The sequence below is a fragment of the Pseudochaenichthys georgianus genome, chromosome 13 (genome assembly GCF_902827115.2).
Source record: "Pseudochaenichthys georgianus chromosome 13, fPseGeo1.2, whole genome shotgun sequence".
NCBI classification, from domain to species: domain Eukaryota; kingdom Metazoa; phylum Chordata; class Actinopteri; order Perciformes; family Channichthyidae; genus Pseudochaenichthys; species Pseudochaenichthys georgianus.
Window position 1 is genome coordinate 16436111 of NC_047515.1, and position 18143 is coordinate 16454253.

The 18143-nt window shown below is 41.3% G+C and overlaps 1 protein-coding gene across 1 annotated transcript in view; it reads right to left on the reverse strand.

Moving 5' to 3' along the window:
• The window catches only part of frem2b (FRAS1 related extracellular matrix 2b), a 60613-nt gene that overhangs the window by 2526 nt on the left and 39944 nt on the right, over positions 1 to 18143 (reverse strand). The window contains exons 7-23 of the mRNA XM_034097166.2: positions 12525 to 12674; positions 11473 to 11682; positions 11182 to 11379; positions 10931 to 11095; positions 10429 to 10611; positions 10214 to 10344; positions 9959 to 10114; positions 9391 to 9694; positions 6912 to 7043; positions 6385 to 6716; positions 3846 to 4038; positions 3633 to 3737; positions 3249 to 3376; positions 3039 to 3173; positions 1653 to 1779; positions 957 to 1144; positions 450 to 596 (exon numbers count right to left, since the gene is read on the reverse strand). Coding sequence (XP_033953057.1) covers positions 450 to 596; positions 957 to 1144; positions 1653 to 1779; positions 3039 to 3173; positions 3249 to 3376; positions 3633 to 3737; positions 3846 to 4038; positions 6385 to 6716; positions 6912 to 7043; positions 9391 to 9694; positions 9959 to 10114; positions 10214 to 10344; positions 10429 to 10611; positions 10931 to 11095; positions 11182 to 11379; positions 11473 to 11682; positions 12525 to 12674 — 2984 coding nt within the window. The remainder of the gene's footprint in view (positions 1 to 449; positions 597 to 956; positions 1145 to 1652; positions 1780 to 3038; positions 3174 to 3248; positions 3377 to 3632; positions 3738 to 3845; positions 4039 to 6384; positions 6717 to 6911; positions 7044 to 9390; positions 9695 to 9958; positions 10115 to 10213; positions 10345 to 10428; positions 10612 to 10930; positions 11096 to 11181; positions 11380 to 11472; positions 11683 to 12524; positions 12675 to 18143) is intronic.

Here is an 18143-nt window from a genome sequence, read left to right on the forward strand (position 1 = left end):
TTTTTATTTGTTTATGTTTGTTTCAATCTCATTTAATCTCATTGTGTTATAAATATCTAAAGCGTCTATAAGCTCTTTAGCGTTACTTAGCTCCCTTTACAATCTGTGTTGTGTTTGGTTTTATATTTTTAGTTTCTACTGGATTGCTGAATTGCAATAAGGTTTCCACGCAGATTGTCAGGTCATTGACTTTTTCTCTCTCGCCTTGATAAGAAAACAAAGTGAAAAGTCAGAGAAAAACAAACATCTTTTAAGGTTACTTGTTATGACCTTTGAACAGTATACATACTTTTTATCTTGCTCTTTTCACTTGCTCTTTACACAGCAGGATGCCCAAAATGTAAATTCCAGTACAAACAGAACACAAACTAGGATGCATTAAGGATTTGAGAATAAGGACGCGGGTGTGTGTGCTGAATGTGTTTGTAGTGCTTAACATTCATACTGACCTGGAAGAGAGCTGAGGAATCGATTCTGAAACCATCTGACCCAGGTTGTCTCACTAGAGCTAACGCGCCGGGGTCATCCACCGCAAGGAAGGTGTTGAAAGCTACATTACCAAATAAGCGGGCCTGGGTCTCTGGCTGGGCCTTGTCCTGGGGTGAAGGATGAAACAGGAGAGAATATTTAGATTAAAATGGACACAAAGCCTGTGTGATAGAGCTGCTATGGCAAAAATCATAATCTCGATTATTTGGGTCAATAATTGATATCACAATTATTAGTACTTTGAAAACATCAATTTATTGAAAAAAAAAATGGAACAGTATGTTTTTAACAGTTGATTACCCTGAACTTTAAGTATAATTCATCTGAAAAAAAACAACAACAAAAAAACGTTTTATTTCGATTATGTGTTTTCATAATCGTTGCAAGCTAAAATCATAATTGTGATTAAAATACGATTAATTGAACTGCCCTACTGTGTGAAATGATGATATAATGTTTATACTTACAATTATCTTGAATCTATAGAGAAGAGAGGGAGCATCCGCCAGACAGCCAAACTCAAAGTTGCCGGGGTTGTATTTAGGGACATATCCATCAGCTCCAGTACACAGGAACACTTTCTCTATGTTACAGATAAAGGAGTCGCCCAAGTTCTGCACTGGATCCACCATTACTCGGCCGTAAATTGTATCACCTAAAGGAAAGATAAATACAAAATGTTATCACTGCAAAAAGCCTGTATATTAAAAGTTGTACTGGAGCAAGTTCTCTGGAATGATTTTATTTTGAGAATAACATTCAAACGCCAGCAAAAATGACTCTCTCATTCTTGGCAAGAGAAGCTTTCCACACTAACTTGGACAGCAGCTTGAAGGATTTTTCAAAGACATTCAAGATGTTGTTGAAAAAAATTAAATCCAGCTCATTAGCTTGTTTGTAGAAAAGACATGAAAGTGGTCAAAAGGACACTTCACAGATGCCTCATTTTCCTTCAAATGTATGCTGTTTGGTCAGATAGGGAACATTTTTGCTAAATCAACAGAAATATTCATCACACAGGGATTCTAGTTTGATCTGTAGAATGATCTACACATCCAAGGAGCAGTGCAACGCATTTTCAGTCGTTTTTACTACTTTTTGTTTATGTGTTTTATAATCCACAAGCTATCAAAAGTATGTTATGACTACATGTTATGCCTTACCCTGGGAGAAGGCAGTATCACTCTCCTGTCCAAAGCCCATGGAGCCGTCGGAAAGCCAGAGAGTCCGCTTTGAGAGTAAGATCATCTGTGTGTTCAGACTGAACTCAGCAGCCACCGGGTCGCTAACCTAGAAGCACAAACACACACACAAGCCATGTTCGAGACAAAGCCAAGCAACGCTTCTTTCTTCCATCATTGTCAGTGGGATACTTTTGTTTGTGTTTCATTTTACATTTTTTGGTAAGACAGTAAAATATATTTTAAGACTTTGGTCTTTGATAAACTTTGACGCCAATTTGTTAGTATATCTGGGCTGAGAGCATTACTTATTTGTTTGGGTGGTTAGATGTTGGCATCATAATGTGTAGCTGGACACATGGCTCTCCATGTGCCTCTGAATACATTAAAAATAACGATGTTGATTATGTATGCGTAACGGAGAAGAGTTGCAGTTTTACGAGCACTTAATTAGTTGGAGTGTGTCAGGAAAACAGATAAAAATGGCTTAATAGGAGTCTAGAGATGTGGTTTACCGGAAGCAATGAATATTGGAGTACGCATAAATTGATAAATTCATGATGTCAGGTCTTTTTGTTATTAACCAATTCTCCTTATTTCATTTATTCCTGTCAGCCAACCCTCTAAGTTTCATAGGAAGGCCTTTAAATGCTCAGTATTTGAAGTAGTTTAGACTCCACTGCTGAAACAATATATGTTTAGACTGAGATATATACATGTTATATGAATCAAGGTCACTCTTGCTTTTAAGGATTTGTCTATATAGACCACACTGGTCAGGTGATCTGTTTCTCCAGAATCACAGGTGTAGGGGGCGTGGCCTGGGGAGCAAAGGGAAGAGAATTGTTTGGGGTGGTAACGAAGGAAATGTGTTTTTGTGGAGTGTAGGACTACAAGAATAAAGTTGAGCAACATTTAGTTTGGAGGGGTAAAAACAGCTCATAGCTAATTTCAATGGCTGTGCCTCAATCATCCAAATTCAACAGGAAATCAGTGTGATTTAAGAAGCAGAGCTTTGGGGCAAAGGACTGGAAATCAAGCCAAGGCCGGATTTACTGATTCCCAACACTTTGGCCGGTACCTTTGGGTTATTTTTGGAATCCATTGCTTTACTTGATTTGTGTTTTATCACTTTGAAGAAAGACATTTTGTATTTTGGGCATTTTGTTTAGAGTAATGGAGTTGGAAACATCTTGTGTAACTTGAAGTAAACACGACTGCTATGTTATTCTGAAGTTAATAGGTCGGGGGTGGGTGGTTAAAACATACATCTCAGGGGTTTTAAAAGGCAAATTGTAATTTTCTCTCACACGATTCAATAAATACATCCAGTTTTTTCCCATCTAATTGTAGACGAGGAGGAGTCACCTGCTGGAAGCGGATGTCCATGTCGAAGGTAAGGGGTTCTCTGGGGTTGCAGACAGGAGGGATGTTATACTCCAGGTTCGGGGGAGATGTGCAGGGGATGAGCTTCAACGTGTACGTGCCAGAGTAGTCGCGCACCTGAGAAGGACAATTTTGTTTAGTAAGAATCAGGTGTAAAAATATTCAAACTTATAAAACAAAATGTCTACTTACAGCAAAATCAGAAACAAATGTCCACTGCTGGATGGGCTGGTTGTAGGTCGGCTCATTCCTCACAAGACTGAGGTTATAGGTTATACCAGGGTGGTCCGGACACATGACCATAGAGGTTAGAGGTGAAGCTGATAGAGAAATACATCCGTTAAAGCATATGTGGCATGCTCCGTTGCAAGGTAAATTACTGCACCATCAGGAACTAATGATCAATGTGACAAAACATGCATTCTATCTTGAAATGAATGGTCACACTCAAAATATTCTACACCAAGAAACCTGTTGCCTTTTAACATTTTGAAAATGAATATGACATGCTAAAGCACAATCTAATTAATACTTTAAACACTACAGTTACCCCCCTTTTTAAATGACATACTCTACCTGGATGTGCAAAAACAAACAGGCCTCTGAATCGAGCCTCAGTGCGGAAGTTGACTACTAGTCGTCCCTGTCCATTTATACGCATACTGGTTGGGTACAGGCCACCTGCAAAGACAATCACAGACAGATTTAAATCGGCAACTTAACTAATTTAAAAGTGAACATGACATATTTTTTAATATTTCCTAATTTAAAATGGCAAACTACTTGTACCTTGTAGTTCAGCTTCTGGTGGGCTACCGATACCATCCCTCCATAAGATGGCAGTGTCGTACACAAACGTGAGCTTCATCTCTGACTGCAAGTCAAAGTGCTGCCATCCTCCTGCTCCAACAGGGGAGTGGAAGACATAGGAGACGTAGAGCGGGACTCGTAGAGTCACATAGGACTGGACCAAATTCAACACCTGCAGGGACAACCAATATGTTGTGTGAGAGCAAAGCCTTAAAATCATACTTCACAGATTAATTGAGCCTTTTCTTAGGGGTAATGGGAGTTAAACACCCCTGAATAAAGTACATATACAATCCCTCTGAAGATAACAAACAATATATTCTACCATTATGGCTGATTTAAGAAAGTTTTGTTGTTCAAACTTGACAACACATGTGATGGGAAACTTTCCTGGGATATCATTCCTATAATGGTAACATCAGGCATTAGTAAATTCAGCTGTTCTAAAATGTGTAAGACTGAATTGAATCTCTAAGTGGTAATTGACTTAATCCATTACAAATTAAGTACTGACATGTTTATCTTTTAGCTTTCTTTTCATCTCAAATTGCAAATAAAATGTGTCTAAAACATATTGTACAGCAGTTATCTACTAACATTGCAAAATACCGCACTACAATAACATTTGTTTGGGATTTTACATTACTTCGAACTTTCCTTTTTTCAAAGAGCTGTCTTAAAACGGTCAAGGGATTTCAATTGGTGAGAGTCCTGTTCTCCTGTATCTGCACTTTCCTCTGACCTGTGAACGGTACCTGCCTGCACTGGCTCTGTGTTCATGTGGAGACGTGCCTACGCCTCTGGGCGCTGAGAGCTCAGGCAAATGATTTGGCCTCCTGACACATCCTGCTGGGCCTTAATAGATTCCTTTGGTCCTGTTAAGCTGGGCACTAAGCCCTACACTGTGACATGACACTGGCCCCCGGCCCTCACAGGCAGCCTGCCCACTTAGAGGAGCACTTGGGTCACAGGAGCACCCACAAACAAAGGCACCCTGTTTTCCCCAAAGATCCTGCCTCCCATATACTGGAAGTGAACCTGTGATGCCCCTGTGTATGCATCTACTGTATACACAGTCTTTTGCTCTGTTCAGTAACCATAGCAACAATACACTCCCATAAAGAGATATATGAGAGCTGAATGTATACATACATATTTAAAGACAATGGGGACAGACTTCTTTTTTTTTTCCTGGGTTGTTTGTTCTTCAGGATTGCAAAACTACTCCTCATTTGCAAAACCTGCTTTTCTTTTATATGTTATTCGATTATCTCTGATTAATTTGGCCACTAGTCAATGAAGACCTGGGTGCTGTGCTTACCATTTAATGCAAACGTTCTGCATTATGTTTTTAACCTCAGGGTACATGTTATTAAACTGGCAACTGTCTGCTTACTTGTCAAGACACGTTTATTACTGTCACATTCTCATTTACATCACGTGGCTATAGGCTACACAGTTCCACTTGTTGGGAATGTCTTTTGTTATTACATTTACCTTAAGCCATGTTAAATGACAAACTGGCAGTTATTATTAAAAAATGTATACAATCTTATATACAGTAACTTGATTTGCCATTGCTGTAGGGCTTTAATTAATAATCCTCAGAAGGGAGTGTACTGGAGGTTTTCACCATGACGGTCTCCATGCACTCTTACTGCCCTTCTTTATCAACACCCTCCCTTAATTAATAGCAAGTCAACTAACGGTGGGTTTCCAGGGTGAATGCAAATATTGAAGGCCGAAGGTATGTGCGCCGGATAGAACAGAGGGCTTACAAACTGGCAGTTATTATTAAAAAATGTATACAATGTTATATACAGTAACTTGATTTGCCATTGCTGTAGGGCTTTAATTAATAATCCTCAGAAGGGAGTGTACTGGAGGTTTTCACCATGACGGTCTCCATGCACTCTTACTGCCCTTCTTTATCAACACCCTTCCTTAATTAACAGCAAGTCAACTAACGGTGGGTTTCCAGGGTGAATGCAAATATTGAAGGCCGAAGGTATGTGCGCCGGATAGAACAGAAGGCTTGAAGATGTCCTCTTTCCAGCACTGCATTGTACTGATGCTACAAAAAAAACACATTGTACACATAGCGAAACCGAGGAATACAGATTTGTATGAGGCTGCTGGTTATTGACTTGCCACTTTAAGAAGACAAATAAGTGGAAGCTGGGTGGAGCAGACTGTCAGGTTAGTCATTACTACAGAGGTTAACACAGGTCCCTGGACACTAATGGATGACTTCTCTACAGGCTTGTATTTACTTTAGGATCACTTAAGGAAAACCAAGTGGGCAAGGAGGGTTTTAATAAGCCTGTAAATGATTAATTAGCACTGAAAATCTGTGAGGATTTTGAAATGAAAATTGGCTAGAATGGACCAGTAACTGTTTCCATTCCTATCCTCAAGGTGGTCTGAAGCTTTATTGAACTGCCTCCTTGCTCCTCATGTCTTGAGATGACAAAAAAGGGTTAGAGGTGAGCTAAAGCTCAAAGGTAGGGCTGCTTACCTGTCCATCAGTCCCAATGGTGCCTCCACAGTCGCTGAGTAGCTCAGACATGTCGTAGTAGCTGGTGAACTCCCACAGACAAGCCTCCAAGTTGAGGTTTCTGTAGAATCGTAGTGTACTGGATCCCCTGAGGGAAGGGCTGTATTGGTAGGAGGACGTCTCGCCGATCACTTCTGGATTTTTAGTGGCTTCACTAAGGAAGCCGTAGCGAGTCTTGACCTCAGTGTAGTCCAACAAATTGGAGCAGCGATGGTTTCCAACGCGGGTACCGTCGGGGCTCAGTGTCAGCTCAAAGTTAGACAGGGCTCGGGTGGAAACTACAGGCAACATACCTGAAGCAAGGACACACATGAAGAAGTCAGGAAGTGGAAGCATTGGAATGTAAGATTTACAACTTAGGGAAAGTAACAGTAAAATATTGATTGATGAGTGACAAATAGAGACTCCCAGCTCAAGAGTGATTTCAAACCAACAACCTGTCTTTTTATAATTTCACTGATGAAAAGGATTTGATCTGCTGTGCTTACCATCAATGTGGGGCATGGTGACAGTCAGTTTAATGAGATTTGGGTGATCTGTTTCTTCCATTCCAGTGTATCGCAGCTTGGCCGAGAAGGGCTCGGCCCCCACTGTGCCAGCAACACGGGGCTGGCACATTCCTGCAACCACGGCATACACAAACAAACATCAAACATTTTGTTTCCCTAACACTTCTACTAAGTACTGCTGTGGGACAATAGAGTCTGTCTGCAGACCGCAGCAAGGAGGCGTTTCCTATAGGGGCGTTTCCTATAGGGGCGTTTCCTATAGTGAACGACGGGAGCCGGCTCTCGCCCGCGAACGAGACGTTTTTTGTTTTTGCGGAGGGATCTAGATCGGCATGAAGGCACATTATGCAATGTGCAATGTGGACATTATCCCGCTTATTACACATGGCCACATTCTCAACAAAGTAACGACATGACTCCCAATAATAATTGAAATGCTTTTATGGATTTAGAAAAAGATTTTATTGATTTAAAAAATAGTTTTTTGTATTGATTTAAATTGACATGCATCCGCTAAGAAAAGTAGTCCGTTGTTACTGTTTGAACTAACGTAACAACGGCAGGAACTGCTTCTATAGTGTTTTTGAGGAGCTTTTTGATTACAGATTTGAAAACATCGTTGCTTGCTTTAAAAGTAGCACAATTCATTATGTCAAACCTTGAAAGATATCCCTGCCCTCAGGGCCGGCCCTGACCAATTTGCCGCCCTAGGCAAGATTTTAGCTGGCGCCCCCCCCCCCCCCTAAATGCAGACACTATGATTCGCACGTGCATGGTTGTGGCATGACCACAAAAACAAAGATATTGACACAAGATGTGTGCAACTGTATTTAGTTTCCTATCCATTTGAACATGATTTAAGTGGGGGGGGGGGGCTCCTCTAGGGGGGTCCGGGGGCATGCACCCCCAGGAAGACTTTTTTTTTTTATATTGAAGTTAAAAGCATCAATCTGGTGCACTTTGAGAGCAACATTAGGAGATCTATGGATACATCTCTCAACACCCATATGAAACAGAACTGTAAGCAGATTTTCTTTTTCTTTATGGATATTTTACAAATCACTCCCCTTTCAAACTGTATTCTTGTTCATTAATAACAACTTTTTTGTACTGTCAGTATTTTATACCTGTTTTTCACCTGTTCTCTTATTTTTTTATAACTATAATGATCATATAAAGGTGTGCCTTTACCTCACTGAGCTGAGGTTATCAGAGCCTCTCAGTCTTTCAGGAGAGAGCTCTCTAAAGCTCTCCCCCTCGTGGCCGCTTACACAGTAAATTCCAATGTTAATAAAAGCACACAGAAGCTGTGTACGTTTTTTGGGAGTTTGATTTATTTTAAATGAATACAAATACAAAATTAAAACCTATAATTGCACACTAAAACCATTATTTCAAAAAAAGAACAATTTCACATAAACCTTTGGTTTTTACTGGGACTGGGGCAGTTCAACTTGATTTTGGGGGGGTGGTGTGTGCCATAGTTTATGGGTGCTGTACGCAATATAGGCGTAGTTCTGTTAGTATAAGATAATAAGATGTACTTTGTTGATCCAAAATCGGGAAATTGTGTTGTTATGAAATAAAAAATATATATATATTTTTTATTTCTAACTTTTTTTCTTTTTCAATTTTCGGCGCCCCCTATGGGTTGATGCGCCCTTAGCATTCGCCTATACTGCCTATGCCGAGGGCCGGCCCTGCCTGCCCTAATGCCAAAAGTAACTGGCAACTGAATATATGTTGCCGTAGCTATGATGTCTATGTCTGGACCGCTGAGTTGATCTCAAAGCACGCTCCCCTCTCCTGCAGGGAGAAAAACTATATTTATATACTTTATATAGGTTGATACAGGAGCCCCTTTTTTTAAATAGTTTTTATAGGTGTTGCCATCTGTTTTGTGTAGTGTGGTTTTACAAGCAAGTCAATGCATTAATTGGGTGGTATCAGAGAGTTACACGGGTCTGTAAATGCAATGAAAACAATTGGCCACAGCAAATAATTTATATTAAACATGTAATTTTTACTTTTGAATACTTTAGTACAAAGGATGTCTTGAATAATTTAAGTGATATATGTGTACACATATAAATCATTAGTCAAAACAGCGCTAAATTTGATTTAATTAAAAGGTATAATATGTGGTAAACTGAAGAGCCCTTTGGGAGCCGAAAGAGCCGGCTCTTCTTGGTGAGCCAAATGATCCGGCTCAGGAAGAAGAGCCGGAATTCCCATCACTAGAACAATGACTTCTTCTGCGAGGATTTATAAAAGCAGCTGGATAAAAAAAGTTAGGAAACGCCCCTATAGGAAACGCCCCTATAGGAAACGCCTCCTTGCTGCGGTCTGCAGACAGACCCATCCCCTGTGGGAGGGAAAACGCAGCCAACAACTGCTTATCGCGTTGAGCCATATCCATTGACTACACATTTCAAGCTATAAAATAAGTTGCACTCACCATCTTCCATGCTGATGGACACTATGGGGCTACTGAGCTCTAGACCTTCATCCCCGTTAGAGTTCACGCCCCTGGCAGCGCACTGCACCCTGGAACCAGCCTGAAAATAGACTGAATCCAGAGTGATAAGCTTTGACGAGGTGAAGAAGGTATCGAAGTCAACTTCCCTCATAGAGCTGGTTACGCCATCTGACCCGGTGGGGGCGCTGACCAGCCAACGATAATGAGTCAGGGAGTTGTTGATGTTCTCGCTTACACAGATGGAGCCTGTTTTGTCATAGTCTGGGAACTTGGGGTTACAGGCCTGGGAAATGGAAAGAATACATTGGGCTTGTGATTAAAAATGCATCCAAAGATCACTGCAGCAGCCAAAGTCATTCTGTATTCTGATGAGCTTTCAAGGTAGCTGATAATTGAGCAACGTCTGCACATCTGCTAAATACTACCTCATTAACAGTATTTACTGCCAGCTGGAGTGACATAAAGTCTTGTGAAATAAATAATTTGCAGTTGAAATGACTGAAATGTATGCCCCCAAGAAGTTATTGGGCTATCACTTTGGACGTACAGTCACACAAATGACGGGGTATCCGGCCACAGGTGAAGAGTCCCTACTCCTGTCGATGTCGTCGTAATGCAACAGAGAAACCACTCTGGGCACCGAGGGGAAGGTTACATCCGCCATGCTGTTGGTCTCCTCGATATAGATTATGGCTTTGCTCATCTGTTGATTGACAAGCAGGGGCAATCAAGAGGATGTTAATGGAGAAGGTAGTTACACACTTGGCAGTTAAATGATATGTTAATTTGGCTCAATGTTCACCTTTGTCTCTGCCACCATGTTTTCATCAGGCTTCAGGTGCACAGTGAATGCTTCCCTCATTTCTCTGACAATATCATATAAAATCTCCACCTCCACATATTGCTCAGTGATACCCTGTTTGAACACGATTTCTGCAAAAAGAGGAGATAGTTGATCAAATCTTTACTCACAAAGAACATGCTATTACGATTAAAGTGCCTAGCTTTATTATTTACCCTCAGAGATGGGATTGTAGTCCTCCCCAGAGGTGGCAGATCCATCCTTGGTGTGAACTCGGACAACAGACACCTTGGAGTGGTCTCCTACACGCAGCACTGGGATCCTCACCACAGACACTTGGCCACTCTCCTTTGGCTCATTCACACTGAATTTGGTCTCTCCAAACCTAATAATCGCCTCTGAGAAAGCATAGTTTCAAAATGCTAGTAACTCTTACATTTCAGCATACCACATATGAAAGCCCCTGTGTATGTAACTTTCTGAATGTGTTGCCTTAAGATTAATAAAAAGGTACTGTCGTATATCTGGATAAACAGCAACACTGACCAAACATTTATTAAAAAACAAAGTATGACATTGGGATAGCTCAAAACTGGGTGGCACATTAAACTCTGGCTCCTTTAGGGTACCAGAGTTTAATGTTATGATCATATAAATATTCTACACCTGGTGGCATTTAAAAATAACTTTAAGTACAACAAAACCAAGCATCCTTACTGTCTCCATCGTCTTTTATCTTGATGAGCGTTTCATTCTGACTTCCAATAGATGCTCCAAATGGAGATTCACTCTTGGGGCTTCCCAGCACAAGACGTAGCTCTTTTTCCTCCTCATGTTCTGTATCATCAACTAGCACCAGTACACAAGTCTTTTCAATCTCTCCTGATAAAGGAAAAGTGAAAAATATATTGAATGTGTCTTGTTAAACATAAATTATGCAAATAGTGGATTATGTTTGTTTACACCACCTGGTAAAAAGGTGATTATGGAATCATCTGTGTTGGGCCTCTCATTGAAGTCCATCATGACCTGGGCTGTCCCCTGTCTGCTGTAACAGCGCACTGTGGACTTGTAGCTGATGTCTCCACTACGGTATACAGTAGCTGAGATCTGCCCTGAGTTCTCATTGCACACATACACAGCATCACGGAACTGCACCTTTGGCACTATAGAAGAACATATTCAATCCATAGATTACCATCGGAAATGCAGTATTATCGTCTTTAATCACTTACAAACCAACCAAGCTGTTTACTCACAGTCTGAGACTGAGTCATTGATGAGTATGGTAGTCTTGCTTGGCTCCCCAAGGATCCCGTTCATGGGCATTCGGAGTACCAATTCAAACTTCTCGGGCCCCTCCAGCATCGGCTGGCCCAGGTCATCCAGGACGGTCACACGGAACGTCTGCATGGTGACCCCTGGTGCAAAGTCCAGATTCCGGCTGATCCCAACGTAATCCACACCAGCTGCTCCACGACACAAAATAGGTCAGGAATGTTTCCGATAACATAGTGCTTATGGGATATAGTGGATACAACACAAATGGACTCCGCATTTGATCTTATTCTACAGCAGTTCTCATGTTACTCCATAATTCATTTGCAAGTGTCAGGCAGCGAGCAAGATGAAAGGAAATATCCTGCATTCTGACAAAATAACGCCTTCTATCTCGTGGTCAAAAGCCATGAACAGTCAGAATTTGTTCCGTGATTAAAAGAGAGGGTGGATAACTGAAACTGGATATCTCCCTGAGCGCAAACAGGTTATTCATTTGCCATTCTTTGAAGAGTCTGAGTATTGAGCGCTCACCCTTTGCCCGCAGGGTTTTTTCATGTACTAGATGACCCAGATATATGTATAACTGTTGGCATGCATTTCTACCATGTTGCATATGATTAGTTGCTAGTTATGTTAACAGTTAAGAAGCAGACAAGAGCAGAGATGGTAAGAATATGTGCACGGGGAAAAGACTGCCTCGGGCAGAAGATAATGGGGACTGTGAGGAAAGCTCGAGGAGATAGCGACTGGTCTTGGGTCCAAAGCACATACAAGTACGACGGATGCCTAGAAAGTGAGGGCCAAACAGAATAAGCCTCGACTTCATTCCTTCTAATCTAAAACAATGTTTACTTTCCCCAGTTCAACTAACCAACATATCCAGCTTTAACATCACTATGAACCCTTGAGCTCAGGAAAACAAAGAGTGACAGGTTGATGATTTAGGTCTATCATGTATCTGTAGTTTACATTTATCTAAGCACTAACTAGCTAAAGCTGTCATAGAAAGGCACCTCGCAGAGACACGTACCCTCAGCGGAGACGGGATCTGTCTTTCTGGAGCGCACTGTCACGGTTCCTCCTTTGGAAAGATCCGTCCCCGTCCTCCATACCTGCACCTCCACGTAGCCGTCACTCTCATCCACGTGGTAGTCTGTGTTGCCAAAGTAGAAGATGGGAGCTGGGGGAACAACAGAGGACGGCATGAAGGCGATGTTTAAAGCACACAGGAGGACCAACTTTATCTGTTTGACAACAGGATATGTGAATGTCTGTTGTAATTGCTGAGTTAAAGCTGTAATAGCTAGCATACTCTGTAGGTTTACCTCTGATTACAGGAGAAATTGAAAGAATGTTTCCATCAAAACACCAGCAGATAGTCAACACTGTAATTAGAACCCTTAAACAACACTTTCTAACTTCCTGAAAGTATGTGTTGGGAGGATTTCTACATCAGTATTCATTCATCAAGTCTTACAAGACAAAAAAGCGACCTGAAGGCAGACTTGAATTCACTGGTTTTGTTGTGGAGGAGCCTGTTGGTGGGGATCACTTTGAAAGTGATGGGTCTGAGAGGCAGACAGGAGGCCTAACAGGAGGTCTGGGGGATGTAGAGCTCCATGTGCCAGCCCAGGCCTGCCTGAGTGCAATTAGTGTTCCTAAGAGCTGAGATTCCACTGCAGCCAAGCTCACCCACTATTATTCTATTCAACGCTTTCAGAGGCTGTTTTCCACTATGTCAGGCGGCTGTGAAATGGTTGCTTAAGGACCTGGACCTCTGTTGCATTTACAGTATCTGGTTTAGTGAGTGCTGTAAGACCTGCAATCAAATAGAGACTATTTCTGGATTTGAACAGCAGGGAGTCAGTCATAGTCCATTAGAGAGAAAGCAGCAACAAGCTGAAAGCAATATCAAGAGGACGTTATAACTTACGATATGCATACATTCTCACACTTGAGCAAATACATACTTGCTGTGATTACTAATGGTAACAAGCCACTTTTGAGCAGTATACACCTTGTGCTTTTGAAAGCAACTGTGACCAAATAATGAATAAATTAAGTGCTGCAGAGTTGTGGTTTCCATGACAATGAAACTCTACATACCTACAAAACAACACGTAGTTGTTTCTCATCTCGTAGTGTAAGGCTAAGTGAAGGGGGAATTATGTAGAACCGAGCAGTGAATGCTTTGAACAAAATAAATCTATGCGGACGTAACTGCCGGATGATTGTTATCTAACAAAATACAAGAGCAGGAACAAAGTGGTTCACTGTCGACTGTACTGCCAGGGACAATAACTGATAAAAAAAAAATGTTTATAATTCTGCATGATATCATTATAATCCTAGCCTCAGATGATGTTGCATATGTGTATGCATTCTGCTATGGTATTTACTGCTCTATAATAACAAGATAAGACTTGTTCTAAAAAGGAAATAGTCTTTTTAGACAAAGCCTTGGGATTTGTGGTTCTCAGAGCAGCCATCTCTGAGGTTGAAATAATATTCCCCCTAAGAGCAAGCAAAGGACAGAAAACTTTTATGCTTTAATCTGTCCTGAGAGCACAGCCAGAACAATGAGTGCTGCATCAAGAGGCTTGCAGCTGCCAGCATCTCTCCCCACAGAGAAACCAAACAAAGATGGTTTTGGCTGCCTGCACTGGGTCCCCAACAGGAAGAGTAATCAGATCTAGTAGCCTGAGGTTTGCAGCCAGGAACTCAGGCCCTGTTGTACCAGTCCAGTAATCAGATAAGGTTTGTGAAGCAGACAAACTGTGAGCTTCAAATAGCTACGGCCCATTAACTGAAAGGTAAACCACTGGCTCCAGCCTTCTACGCCACACAGTATGGAGTTACCTGGATTTAAGTGGACTAATCCAGATTTAGACCTACCTGTTATGTAGATTTATGTAAAGTGTATTTTTATTTGATGACTTTACTGTCTATAATAGCTACTCGGTTTACTTCTCGGAAATTCAAAATATGAAACAATTCACAAATAGGAGCACTTTACGTATTGGCATTATGTTGGTTGATTTAATGTGTCATTTAGTAGAGTTCCAAACAAAGGAAATACTTTCACAGTTGCATATGTGTGAACCTATAAATAAAACAAGAGCCACAAGGAGCGACACAGGCCTCCGGGCGTTTACACTCCCACTGACTGCTCGATTCTACTTGAACTTTGCATGACATTCCCACAGCGCTAAGTGGCTTCGTTAATGAGATTCAATTGAGCCCAGGCAAATGCTCCTCTGCCCACTGTGTGCTTGACAAAACTGTCTCTCACAGCAAAAGCACATCAAAACTAGGGGCCGATATTCCGCATTTTTTTTTATCAAATTGCCGATAAAACTTTGGCTCTGATGCGGCCGTTTCTCTGGCTGCAGTCACCACTCTCTGTACACGAGCAATGTCCCGCCCACAGCGCTATCGGATAGGCTATTACTGAAGGTTTTCCGGGCGGGAGCCAGCCAGCCACCAACATTTTCTGATTTTACTGCAAATATATATCCGTTCCAAATATCGGTAGTCGGTCTCTTTGATTACTAATAATCGGTATCGGCCTTGAAAAAGCCATATTGGTCGATCCCTAATAAAAACAGCTCAATTCAGAATAATCTACACCTTTTTTTAAATGGATGAAAAATCTGTATTTCAAAGAAGGCTTTTGATCTAGTGTGTAAAGGCTCTTGATTAAAATCAGCCTTATTGTGGTTAAGTACTTTCGACATCTGTTTATATCAGATTGAGTGGAAATCCAGATGAGACATAATGACAGGGTTTATGGGTTCCCCCTTGATTCATCCCCATCCAGGATATACTGCACACGCACAGGGCCGCCCATCTTTAAAGTGGCTCATAATCATACCTTCAAAACCAGAGAAAAATGTACAGGCAACTGACACAAGACTATAAAGACACGAGTGAAGTCCTGCTGAACAAGCTTTCTCATGTCTTACAGCCCCAACCACTAAAGACATTTCCCGGATGCAGAGACAATATCAAACAGCAATTATCTCTGCAAGAAAAGACAAGTTTCCCCAAACCTATGGTACCCAAAAGTCAGAGTGGAAACTGTAAGGGTGTGAATGTTAATGTGCAGATGGTCTGCCGCTGGGAAAATAGCAGGTATTCATGAGGAAAGCAGCTGTCCGTGCATGCTACTGTACAATACCTGGACAACCTGTTAAACTTAACAGTCTTGCATGCCAAAAGCTTTAGTTTTTTTAAACAATAAAATAGAAACATATGTCATGTCCCTGTTGTAAAAAGTAGTTAACTGTTAACATAAGCAAACACGAAATATTGAGCAGCAACTACAGTATGTTGTGTTTATATGTGCATTACTTTATTTGTTTTGCATTTAATATTCTTCTTGCCGGTTCATATGTGGGTTATTTTATTGTATTGGCTTTATTATGCTAATTTCCAGGTTCACATTTGTATTTTGTGCCTCTCCTTTGACATGTCTCCATGCTTTAATGGGGCTTTATTTGTCTCATACTGCCTGTGCTGCAGCACCTCTTTTCACCCTGCTCTGTCTGAAACCAGAGCCCAGTGTGCTCTGATTTTTTAGCTGGTTCGGCTCTGTTGTGATTGGTCAACCACTTAGGCTAAGGGGAGGGACATCTCTATCACTTACAATATGTTGGAGCGCCAGCCAATAGAAGCAAGAGTGTTACATAGTGATGTCATTATGAAATGTAAGTAAACAAAGGAGTCCAATGGAGGGGTTTCAGGCAGGGTGGAGGAGTGTGTATGAGAGAGAAACTCCCTCTGGAGGGAACTTTGGGATTTTAGCCTCTGCCGACCATTTACATGCACAAAAACCTATAGAACACACTAAAGGAAAGCACAATAGGTTTAAGAACTTTTCTACATTGGAGTGTCTTCTCTGATCTCAGCTAAATGACCTGTTTGCGACCTTATAAAACACCATTATCATGAAAGTCAATACTTTCGTGTGGTGGCGCATATTTCAAACGTTTTCACAGCCCTTCAGGATCTGATACTTTGACCTTTTGGTAATATTACGGTCTAATAGATAAACAACCCCGACAACCAGCAGAGATAGAAGGTGCAACGAGCAGACAATGATCCCTCATGACCTTCCCACCCAGACTGACAAATGTGTCTGTTGTAGGTCTGCAGGGGCTACAAGAACAGCTGTTAATAGCTGAACCCGAATGAATCTCTCTCTGACTGCGTGCACATGGAGTGCTTCAGGGATGACTTGTTTTTGTAGACTAATCCTGAAGTTAGCATAGCACTGGTTCCCTCAAGAAAAAAAAGGGATTGATCTATTGGATTTTGGATCATTGGAGAAAATAAGGTTTATAGTACTAACACATGTTCTGTAAAATGAAGTATTGTTAAGTGTTAAAATAGGGTAAGTATTGTTAAGTGTTAACATAAGGCAAAACATTTTTAAAGAATTTCAGTACTTAGTTATTGTTTTATACATATGGTAAATGTAGTAAATGCACAAAATGTATCCTACTTAATGTTTTAAATGGATATCCTGAAGACAATATCCTGAAGACAATTTCCTGAAGACAAATGGGAAAAGGCCACCCAGTGGGATTTTCTTGAGTTTTGGTTACCCTTTTTATCTGAGATAATTTGCCAACAACGTTCCTTTTAAAGGCACACATAACAATTCCTGTGCCATGTTAGAGTCTGGTGGTTTTCATTTCAAACACAGCTGAGTTGAATGACTCCCTCTCTGTGTGGGTGAAGGTGTGCTAAGTAGAGACAATAATGTTTTGGTTGGAAAGAAAACGTGCCTTTTATTCCATGGCACAGTTTCTACACAACAGATTACTATTGCAGTACTCTTAAACTCATTTATTTGTAAAGACTACAAATATTCCCAATTTAGATTCCCATAAATTGTCAGATTGACATCAGACACTTGGCAGACAATACAAGCTCCACCTCCTATTGCACTTGTGTGGTTTCTTGCACATGCTTCTACCTACTTACAGTAGGTAGGTGGCCAAGACTGTCTGAACAGGGGGTGCATACATTGGTTCCCTGTGGCTTTTAATTTCGTCATGTGAGCTACTTTGGTTTGTTGGCTTGGAAAGAAGTTGCTGACATACATTTTCGCTAATAGGAGTACTATATGTTTCCAAGACCACTTCGCCCACAGCTTGGCTGAGCGGGTAAAACCCCTCCTGGGGAGCCTCAGCATAGACATCTCCCTGACAGGGACAGGTGCTCGGCCAGGCACCGAGTCCAAGGCACCCACCGGGCAGCTTCTGCAGCAATAGGGCTGACAAAGAAAGATGTGATGCCCCCATTTGCCTCCCTACCATATATAATGCAGTAGAGTTAGGAAACCAACCTGGAGTGTATCCTTAAATGTAATACTAAACCAGAAAAGCTACAGTTGGAGTAGGAATAAATCTCCTCCTGCCATTATCCTTTTCCAGACAGGAGATCATTCTTGTTATGCTTGCCTCAGAGCTATTTACTATTTACTTCCCCATCAGCACGCAAGCCATTTCATTATCATCTCTTTCAGGGAGATATGAAGGCTTGACACCACCTTATTTCTCCCGCTCTGCACATTCCAATTATTCAGTGGATGCAGGCACCTAAACATCCCCAGCATCTAATCAAATTATACTTTGGAAGC